General features: G+C 50.0%; 1 protein-coding gene across 1 annotated transcript; it reads right to left on the reverse strand.

The window, feature by feature from the left end:
• Positions 1-8: 8 nt before the first annotated feature.
• LOC135818898 (meiosis expressed gene 1 protein homolog) lies at positions 9-11,541 on the reverse strand. Its single transcript, XM_065332093.1, has 3 exons — positions 11,373-11,541; positions 6,754-6,821; positions 9-1,355 (listed from the first exon to the last, which is right to left on the reverse strand). The coding sequence occupies exons 1-3, from the start codon at positions 11,410-11,412 to the stop codon at positions 1,230-1,232; spliced, it is 234 nt and encodes a 77-aa protein (XP_065188165.1). The 5' UTR covers positions 11,413-11,541; the 3' UTR covers positions 9-1,229.
• Positions 11,542-11,561: the final 20 nt, after the last annotated feature.

Below are 11,561 nucleotides of genomic sequence, written 5' to 3' on the forward strand. Positions count from 1 at the left end.
CTAATTGGCTCTGTGTGTGCGTGCAGATGTGTACCGTACATGTACGCATAATGGTAACTTTGCACTGGTCCAGCCAGGAGTATAGGGTCACTTTGAGAATTATGTTACGTCGGTCGGTCGGTCCAGATAGAGAGAGTGCGTGCACGAGAGCGAGAGAGAGTGTGTGCGCGCGAGAGAGAGAGTGTGTGCGTGAGAGCGAGAGAGAGAGAGAGAGAGAGAGAGAGAGAGAGAGAGAGAGAGAGAGAGAGAGAGAGAGAGAGAGAGAGCGAGAGAGAGAGAGAGAGAGAGAGAGAGAGAGAGAGAGAGAGAGAGAGAGAGAGAGAGAGAGAGAGAGATAGAGAGAGAAAAGAGAGAGAAATCACCTTACAATTGCATACAGAAAGGGTTTGCGTACATGTAACAAAAAGAAAAAAGTGCGGCGTTATCAAGTGAAACAGATGAGTACTGTCACCACAATAGATGAAAGCCAAAGACGTAGAGTGGAAGATTTGTCAAACCAGCACATTAAACAAAGTAGAAAGTCTCAAGACTTGATCAACAAGCAGTGCCTTCACACGAAAGCAATCACAACTGCAGAGATGGAAGGAAACAACCGCAGCAGCTATATGATGTATTGGCAGTCCCCCTGGTGGTGGTGGTGGTGGTGGTGGTGTGTGTGTGTGTGGGGGGGGGGGGGGTTAGTGCAAGAATTTAAAAGTCGATGTCCGTTGCTATATGCTGAGCGTTATACACTGAAAGTGCTAGCTGCATTAGACCTACATTTATATGCAAGTAACTGCATGCGAGAATATCACATACTTCGAGTACATGCTAGCTAAAGTAGGAGCAAGAATATCATACACATGGTGGCTACTGTAGAGCTACAAGAAAAGCACTGTACTCGAGAATAGCATGACGCTACCAGTGTATACAATGAAACATGGAGTAACCGATGAGGACATTCATGTGAGGTGAGGCCTCTCTATCTGAGCACACGTCCGTCTGGCATCAGTTCTGCTCTTCACATGTTTCATAATCCCTACTCCAGTCGACCTGCATACACTGAAGGGGCTTGCAATTGAGACGGCCATGCTGGACGTACTGGAAATGTTCGAAAGTGAACTTCGTTTTATAAACGGAGAGTGCTGGAGCGGAAGACTACTCTCACCTGTTACCTTCATGGTCACAGTTGACAATGTGCAGAAGTCATGCATGGCTGATCACAAGCAGCTCATGTGTACATCGTGTACCTAGTAGCTGTAGATCTTGGTGCAGTGGATGTCCTTGTGGGCACACTCACGATTGCGGTGATAGCAGTAGAAGTAGCCGCTCTTCAGCTTCAGGACTTTCACCAAGCCGTTGGGCCAGCGATCCGGCTAAGAGGAACACGCCGAGAGAGAGAGAGAGAGAGAGAGGAGAGAGAGAGAGAGAGAGAGAGAGAGAGAGAGAGAGAGAGAGAGAGAGAGAAGAGAGAAAAGAGAGAGAGAGAGAGAGAGAGAGAGAGAGAGAGAGAGAGAGAGAGAGAGAGAGAGAGAGGAGAGAGAGAGAGAGAGAGAGAGAGAGAGAGAGGAGAGAGAGAGAGAGAGAGAGAGAGAGAGAGAGAGAGAGAGAGAGAGAGAGAGAGAGAGAGAGAGAGAGAGGAAGAGAGAGAGAGAGAGAGAGAGAGAGAGAGAGAAGAGAGAGAGAGAGAGAGAGAGACAAGGAGAAAAACAACTTTTAATAATGGTGCCATAGGGACTAGTTTGTGTTCGACTGCACGGTGCATTCAAACAGCGTAACGGTACAAAACCTCACACTTAGATGCCCGACAGAAGTTTTACTTAAATTACTAGGCTGCCATCAACCTTCCAGTCCACAATCTCCACAAATTGGTGGTCAGCACTCCATGAGAAAAAGTATCATTAGCTACAAGGCATAAATTCCTTCAGATTATAGTGCAATCAACATGTCATCTGCCATGTCAAATATGGCTCGAACGTGATAATTATTATCAGGCGGGAGTCAGCAAATAACGACTTCTGGTTCAAAGTCAGATCCACTGCGAGACCATAACGAAGTACAATGTTATGTACAGTGTATTGGTGGGTAGGGTATTTATTTAACAGCAGTAATGTACTTGTAACCACAACCAGTCGGTGTGGCTTATGCCACGATGGTCAAATTCACCGTCATGAGCAGGATAGAGGTCAGTATTTCGTAACAACAATCTGGATGCAGCTCATACCACAAGTGCGGCTTATACTCCTGAAAATACGGTAGACCCCCTTTGCATGCAAGTGTGACTTTTTTCCGGGCCATGAGCCAAAACTAGATCCGACTGAGTGGATCCATAAGTCAGTGTTCTCATGACACCAGCCTGGTTGCCATGTACTTCAAAGTAGCACATTCAAGCCCTATATTGTTCTTTGTGGATATAATCAGGGTTGTTAGATAATCACGACCGCCCCAACTCACTCCCGGACACGCACTCGCAACAACGTCCACAACGAGTTCTTTGGCGAACAGTGTTCATATAATTATTGGAGAAGAAGCAGAGAATGTGGGAGAGCGAAAAACACAAGTTTGTTCCACGGCCAACTCTAAAAAACTAACTGGAACTGACGTAGTTCTTCGTTGTACGCACTGTACGCATGAGAGCACGCGAGTTGCATGCCAGCGCGCAAGCGAGCAATAGATGAACATGAAACGGACACCAGAAGTAAAAGGATCTGGCGGTGACACAAAGTCAAAGGGAATGTATTACATGTCGGGAGACCATCAATGAGCCATGGTAGCCGGCGGGTGCAACAAGGAATGTAAGACAGAAGTTAGAGCAACGAATACCATGCATGCTCTCACATCACCCCTTAGTGACTCATGTCACTACCGAATAGCTACAACATAATCATGAATATCGAGCAGGTCGCACGAGCGTAGACCGGGCGCGCAATGATGGGCCTGCATCAGGCGGCGGCGGCGTGACCGGGTCAACGCTCAATACCAGAGACGGAACAGGGCCCGACTCGGCTTCATCGCTGGCACCCGGAGCAACGGGCGGCGGCGGCAGATCGTCCTCGGCAGCACGCCTTAACAAGTCGACATTCACGATCTTGTCACGGCCGGTGCCGTCGACTCGATGAACCACCACCGTCGAGGGGCCCACGATCGACATAACTTGCCAACCAGGCTCGTACGGGGTTAGGCCCTTCTGGCAGCACTGAGGCCGGCGAAGCATGACCGCATCGCCAACAGTCAAGCGGCTCGGTGTCGGCTCGTCGATGAAGTCGAAGCGGCCGAGCGCAGACTCGATGTAGTCTCGCTCGCCGCTGCCCGCTGCTGGAGGTCGTCTACCCATGAGCCAGCCGAATACGAGTGCTGAGGCCGATCCACGACCAAGCCACGGGGATGCCAACCAACCATGGCCTCCATCGGGGAGACGTTGGTGGCGCTGTGTGGCCGGATCCGATAGTAGTACAGGAGCATCGCCAGCTCCTGTTCCCAGTCGTGCGCCTCATCCAGAACCTTCCGCACGAGGGTCAACAGGGTTTGGTTGAACCTCTCGGCCACGCCTTGCGACCGGGGATGACGTGCTGCGCCGTAGCAGAAATGAACGCCGAACGCCTCGTAGACGGAAGACATGACAGCGTTCTTGAACTCTGTGCCGTTGTCGGATCGAACCACGCGAGGAGGACCCCACCGAGAGCACACGTCGACGAAAGCTCTAGCCACACAGATGCCGTCATGACGCTTGAGGGGAACCACCTCGACCCACTTGGTCAATGCATCCACGCATACCAACACGCAGTGGTAACGCCCGGACCGGTTAACGCCGAGCTCGAGGGTATCAATGTGCACCACATCCCAGGGGCCGTTGGCAGATACCGGAGGAGTGGGCTCGGTCGCCTCTCCGCGGCGTGGGTTGGCGGCTTGACAGCTGCTGCATCCGGACACAAACGCTTGGCAGCTCTGTCCCATGCCCAAGAAATGGCACTGGGATCGAAGCAACTGCCACGTCGCCTCCCAGCCACTATGGCCAGACACCTGGTGGGCTGCACGCACGGCCCGCTCCTCCAGCGCAGCAGGAAGCACAGGAACGCACTTGACGTCGTTCGGCGGAAGCTTGACGCTGCGCTGTAAGACGCCGTCTTGAACTTGCAGCTGACCGCGGATGTTCCGGAAGCCGCTGTCAGGCGGGAGGTCGTCCCCAGCGATCACTACGGCCTTCACTGCCTGGAGTGCACCATCGTCCTCCTGCCCGGCTAGGATCTCGGCCATCGACAGACTCGGCATGATGGCGAGGCTGGCAGCAACATCCGTCGCGCTGTTATCCGATGTGCAGGCCAGCCAGGACGTCGGAACGCGCGTGAGCTGGTCGGAGAGGTTCTGTTCTGACAGAACACAGTCCACCTCCACGTCAAGGCAAGCTGTGGCGACGATGTCGTCAATGATCTGCAACCGACGCTTGACGAGCAGCTCGTGGAGCCCGCCAACCTTCACGCGGCGCTCGTTCCCGAGGATCTGACGAAGCCAGCCATGCACGGTCTTGGAATCCGTGTGGAGGCGGATCTTCCACGCAGGCCAATTGGCAGCCGCGTTGAGGCCCTTGATGACGGCGTCCAACTCAGCGATGTTGATATGCCGTTTGTCGTCAGCCGGGCGCAGTCAGCTGTGGTCCTCGATGACCTCGCCGTTGACTTGCATCTCGACACCCAGCGCGATTCCCGACGCATCGCACCACACGTGCCACTCCGTTGCGTCGTCATGCTGCACCGACCATACGCCAGGCACCGGATCGTGCTCGTTGACTTGGGTCTGGAGGTCGCGGCAGAGCTGCAGCAGACGAGGTGGCACGGCGACATCCCAGCCGACGGATTCGCCGATCATCCGCTTCAGCCAATTCGTCGTCGGTCGCAGCCACGCACAGACGGGGTAATGGCTGACGAGCTTGCCACACCAGCTGAACACGGCGCGCTTGGTGGGCGCCTCCGGTAGCTGCAGGCAGACGTCACGGCGACGTTGCCAGTTGATCGTGCCGTCTTGAGTCGAGAGCTGGAGGCCCAGCACCCGAGCAGTAGGGAGCTTCTCGGCAGGCTTGCACTTCAGGCCGTAGCGCTCGAGCTGCTGGATCGTGGCCGCCACTTGGGAGTCCGGCACACGCAAGTCGTCGACATAGTTGTCCATTCCGTCGAGGTCTTTGGTCACCCACTTCACGACCATGTCGAGGATCTTCGGCGCGACGTTGAGGCCGAACCCCATGCGCGTCATGGCTAACAACTCTCCTTGCCACACGATCAAGTTGATACCGGTACAGACGGGGTTGGAGAATTGGAGAAGAAGCAGAGAATGTGGGAGAGCGAAAAACACAAGTTTGTTCCACGGCCAACTCTAAAAAACTAACTGGAACTGACGTAGTTCTTCGTTGTACGCACTGTACGCATGAGAGCACGCGAGTTGCATGCCAGCGCGCAAGCGAGCAATAGATGAACATGAAACGGACACCAGAAGTAAAAGGATCTGGCGGTGACACAATGTCAAAGGGAATGTATTACATGTCGGGAGACCATCAATGAGCCATGGTAGCCGGCGGGTGCAGACAGAAGTTAGAGCAACGAATACCATGCATGCTCTCACATCATTTCAAATTGATATTGATAACCATGGTAGATGTGTGTACATCGTAACAAAAAATCCGGGTGAGGTTTATACTCCACAAAATACTTTATGTAAACATGATGTGGTGGCGACTTCGGTGATTATTTTATTGTACAGGTCTGCTCTCGATATAACAACTCTCACTTGTACATAAACCTCGCAAGTACGTAAACAAATTAAATTCCGCGCCGAGACAGCATCACTCCCATACAAATTTTGTTCTACACAACGTAATCCTACATAACATAAACCACGACATAACACACGCTACGGCGCGGTCCCCGACCTGCGCACTCTCGATACAACATAAAAAAGTGCATGGTACGATCAAGTGGTAGCTGTAGCTAGGCAGTTTAGGCCAGTTTAGTCCTGCATAACGTAAACCTCGGCATAACTCACCCTACGGCGCGGTCCCCGACGTGCGCAAACTCGATACAACGTAGATTGACGTGTGCGGTACAATCAAGCTGTAGCCGTAGCTAGCCAGTTTAGTCCTATTGTGCATATATTCTGCGGCATTGATGGTATCTGATGTCGATGGTGGTACAGTGTGTACATGTTTGCATGGTTAAACCCGCCTTGCAATACCCTTCATTTTTGAGGTACATCTTGTATTTAGCACACGGTTTTCCACATAATATAACTCTCGATATAACATAAATTTTGCGTGGTCCCAGAGTTTACGTTGTATGGAGAGTAGACCTGTATTGATTTTTATAGGAAAGTTGGCTGCTCCCCACACTGGAGCGCTCGCTTTTCGGCTGACTTGACTTGGACGTGGGGTCAAGTGTCAAGTAAAGTTGGCAGAAAGTACGAGCTTCGTTGTGGGGAGCAACGGACTTGCTTACGTATGTTGTTGTTTTTCAAATCTCTATTCTCGCGATGGCCAATGGCCAGTAAGAGATATTGTTTGTTTGAATTCTTTATTATCACGATGGCACCATCGCCAATTGCTGTTGTTGTTGTTGTTGTTGTTGTTGTTGTTGTTGTTGTTGTTGTTGTTGTTGTTGTTGTTGTTGTTTGAATTATTTATTCTCACGATGGCACCATCGCCAATAAGAGATAAATGTTGTTGTTGTTGTTGTTGCTGTTGTTGTTGACTATATGTGAAGTTCAAAGCACCACATCAGCGAAACCTCTTACCAGATCTCCACCGTGAAAATGCTCATACTCGGTGGCATCGCGAAAGCCAGCCAGCTGAAACCGGAATGCTACAGGGAAAATGGACAGGTCACAAAACATCGTGTACATTGTAGATAATTCTATGGGTTGACAGGCATAGTGGGGTGGTCTAAGATCATAATTGATAAACGGAGGGTACAGGGTTCAAGTCCCCGGTCTATTCTCGCATCGACTCTTGGGCCTATTCTTGAATGGGTTCCTGAATGCGCTGAACAATCCAGATCAGGTCCAATCGTGCCAAAGGGCGTTTCAGGGCCGAAATACCGATTCCTAGATCTTTCGTTTCCCCTCCTCACACCCTTACTTATGTTTATCGCCATGGCTGCCTATCACCCACTTTCTTCACATTGGCCGCAGTTTCCACTGCATCTTGAGATGTTGCAACGAGAGAGCTTGGAAGCTCAGGGCCCTACGCTATGCTTTTATGCTTTTTTGCCTAGCTCATCGTACATGTTATAAGAACTGAGGCAAAAGTATTTGCAGAATTTATTGCGGATTGTTATTTCTCTAATAATCATCTACTTTTGGTTTGCTTCTTCTTTTCTTTTTATCTCCTTATACTGTAAATCAACAAATTTTGGCCGATGAGATATAGAAACCTCTCTATTAAAGAGGTTAAGATGCACGTTATTTCCGACGTGACGCGCAATTTCACGTCAAATTTGAAATCGATCGGTATTTTTTGCTCTCACATGCATCCATTGCTCAATCATGCATCATTTGCCTATGACAAACTTTGGCCTGCGATTTACTTTGGCCGGTTGGTACCAAGCGGCGAAATCAGCGAAATTAAATCGCCAGCGAAAATTAGTTGATTTTAATACAGTAATCGGATTTTCTGGCCTTTTTGAAGTAATACATGTACATTGACCTGTTGAGCCAATGACGACGCCTAATGCATGGTTGCCTGTGGAGCACATTACATAAATTAGCAGTCTCCTAAAATACGTATCCTGTCCGACGGCAAAAGAGTCTGCAGATTTAGTTTTTCTGCGCGTCGACCGGATGTCTGCGACGCGAAAGTTCAGCTCGCGTTATTTGGCTCGCACGTCGAAAAATCAACGCGAGTGACCTGCTGCTCACGTGGAAATTTGGACATTACCGTATGATAACTTTACAGTCTCCTATAATACGTATCCTGTCCGACGGCAAAAGAGGCTGCAGTTTTAGTTTTTCTGGGCGTCGACGGGATGTCTGTCCTGACGTTCACTGGGACCGGCTTAGACTCTGCCGATCACGGGCGTTCTGGACTCGACGGGATGTTTGTCCTGACGTTTCCTGGGACCGGCTTAGACTCTGCCGATCACGGGCATTCTGGACTCAACGGGATGTCTGTCCTGACGTTGCCTGGGACCGGCGAACTCTGCCGATCACAGGGGTTCTGGAGTCGACGGGATCTCTCTTCCGACGTTTCCTGTGACCGGCGCTGAATCGCTCGTTCACGCCTATTTTGGAGACGACGGGATCTCTCTTCCAAAGTATGTTTATGCTGACGCATCCTATCACCTATTCGGCGTCTATTCTAATTTAATTTCCTCCTCGTCTCCCTTTTTCTTTCCAAATTTCCCTCTACATCAGGGAGTCGTATACATAATACGACGAATATTGTAACTGTACGGGACAGATACAGGGGCCCGCAAAGATTGTGGACAGCTGTTATGTACAATCCTGTAGAGCCTTTGTAGTCACAGATACGGGACAGATACGGGACAGATACGGGATAGCTCCAGGCGTGACACAAACAAACAAACACCAAATTAAAGCTGTGTGGACCCTGGCTAGCGCCAGACGTTACTGAAGTAACGTCTTCTGCATAGCTACGGGAATAAATATATTTGACACAGTATGACCCGCGCTCAAACCTTTTGTTTTGTTTCTGGTTTCTCATTTCTCGTGAAGATGGATGCTAGTGTACTGGGAGAATTTCCAACATAATCTGCTGTGAGAGTCGACGATGAAGTAGAGCAGGTCCCGGCATTCTTCCCGGTATTGAAGTATAATTCCAGTTCCTTTGCGGATGTGCTGGAGTTTCTCTGGCACCAGTGCATGCAGTTCCCCAATCCTAATTATGTTTTAGTCTCGCCCACTCTCTCGATATGCAACCGCCAGCACGCTGTGAAGGCGATTGCAGACACACTGAACAAGCAGTTTGTTTCATCCGGCATTCCGGAAGATCCGAATTGGGTCATTCCATCGCTGTTCCCAGCCCCTGAACTTAGCGCACCACTCACACGCGTCGTTACCACGACTGCTACCGTCTGTAAGCACCTCAAACTCCTGAAGAATTGTAAGTCCCCTGGCGAAGATGGCATACCCAATGAGGTTCTCAAATGGCTTGCGCCATCTCTGTCCTATCCCTTGTGCCTGCTCTTTAACATGTCATATCGTACAGGAGTATTTCCGTCCGTCTGGAAATCTGCTGTTATCGTCCCGATCTATAAGAAAGGCCAACGCTCTCAGGCTGGCAACTACAGACCAATCTCTCTCCTTCCCGCTGTGTCCAAGGTCTGTGAACGTATTTTCTTTGAGTCTCTGTACTGCCACGTCACCCCAGCGCTTTCACCATCTCAATCCGGTTTCTGCCGTGGAGACTCCACAACTTTCCAACTAACACGTCTAGTACAAGACATCTACACCCAGCGGAACCTCAGGCGGCATGTTGGCATCGTGTTCTTTGACCTAGCGAAAGCTTTCGACACCGTCTGGCATCGTGGTCTGCTTGCAAAGCTAGAGTCCGTCTTCTTGGTACACGGTCCAGCCCTGCAATGGCTCTCATCCTATCTTTCCTGCCGCCACCAGACTGTCAGAGTATCTACCTCCCTATCAGACCCATTACTAGTCGTGTCTGGGGTACCCCAGGGGTCCATACTTGGGCCGCTCCTATTTCTACTGTACGTTAATGACTTGCCAGCCCTTGTACCAAATGTAAGTCTTTTTGCTGACGACACTGCTCTGATGTGCTCCGACAGCTCGGCAGACAACCTCACGGCCTCCATGCAGTCCGGGGTCAACGCTACAGTAACATGGATGGAAACCTGGAAACTGAAGCCTAACCTCGCCAAAACCGAGGCCATGTTCTTCTCTCCCTCGCCCCCCACTCAACTTCTGTATTTTCCTGGTCTAAATAGTACACCTATTAAAGTTGTTAACGAGCACAAGCACCTGGGCGTTATTCTCGACCGCCAACTCTCCTGGTCTCCACAAGTCCAGTCTGTGTGCAAGCGTGCGAGTGCGTCCTTAGGTATGCTACAACCCCACTGCCAACACTTGAATGATAACTGCAGAGAATTGTTCTTTAAGTCGTACATTTTGCCTATATTTGACTATTGCGATATAGCTTGGTGCGGGTTGTCTCAGACTTTACTCCACAGACTGGAGGTACATCAACGCTTGCTTCTGAAAATTCTGTTTCGAAAAGACCAAACATTTGCCTCCCTTTGTCTTTATAAACTTGCTTCCACGCACCCTCTTCTTGCCCGACATCAGCAGCATCTTTGTATCCTTGTGCAAAAAATCTTCCTAGCCCAAGTCCCGAAACATATTGCCAAGTACAACTGGTTTGTTACCACTAGACCAACACGCAAGGCCTTATCACTGCCCCGAGCTAGTTCCTCTCTGTTTTTGAAACCCCCTTTCTTCTCAGCATACTCCCTTTGGTCTAACCTGCCTACTAGCATTAAGACATGCCCGGATATCAGGAAATTCACAGTCCAGCTTTCCACACTGTCTCATCCGAAGTGATCCCATGTATTATTAATGTGCCTCCCTTTCTTTTTCTCTCCCTATCTCCTTTCCCTCTCTGACAGCATCTTTCTTTTTTTCCCTTTTTAGCTTGCCGTGGTTGGCTATCACCTGACCTCTCATGTTTATTGGCAGTCTTCGGACGGGCCAGGAGATGTTGAATAAATAAATAAATAAATAAATATTAGATGTACTGCACGGTCTACAGTCCATTCAGAAAAAGACGAGCGCTGGCTTTGGAGAGCTCCCATGTTTGGTGATTTTCGTGATTTTGTGGTACACCGTGCAGTGCCGCGAGATTCGAAACTTGAAAAGGGGTTCAAAAAGGTGCCTCAACTGTGGTTCGAACCGCGAATGTACTGTTATGCAAGTGCAGTGAACGGCCTGGATTTTCATGGTTTTTCCCCTATTCAGTGCTTTGGGGGCAAAACCAGGCTGAACTCCTATTCTCGTTATGGCTTGCTCTTCGGAGAAATAGACTTCAAAAACACAATTGGAAGCGCATTCCATGGGGTTTGTCAAATAACTTGTGACAAAACTCAAAATTTGACCCATTTATGGCCAAAAGCTAAGAAATCATATTTTTTCTGAATGGACTATTGTACTGTCTGTATTGTAGGAAACCATGGGTGCAGCTGAGCAACTGTTTCCCAGGACCGCGCACTGGCGACACTGCGGGCACTGGGTGCACCACCCAACGTTAGATACATTTCGTCTTCGTGACCTCCTTCAATCTCCTTTCCTGCCATGCAAGAACGGTATCCTCCTCAATCGCATGCAAGTGAATTACTTCAATGGGGGACGGGGAGGAATGATTTGTGCAAGCCGAGGTCTCTTACCGTCTTCGACTTCCTCGTTCCAGACTATTCCTCGTTTCATGTTCTTGGACCGTGGTGCCGTCACGCGGCACGGTCGCCGCTCGTCGTTTCGGTGCTGTAGCAGCCGCCAGGGCCATGCCGGGTCGGCGGCTCGGCGCACTACACCAATGACATAATTTTTCCCATATTTTCTTTTAATCTGTGTCACCT

Source organism: Sycon ciliatum, chromosome 6, assembly GCF_964019385.1.
Source record: "Sycon ciliatum chromosome 6, ocSycCili1.1, whole genome shotgun sequence".
In the NCBI taxonomy this organism is placed as follows: Eukaryota; Metazoa; Porifera; class Calcarea; order Leucosolenida; family Sycettidae; genus Sycon; species Sycon ciliatum.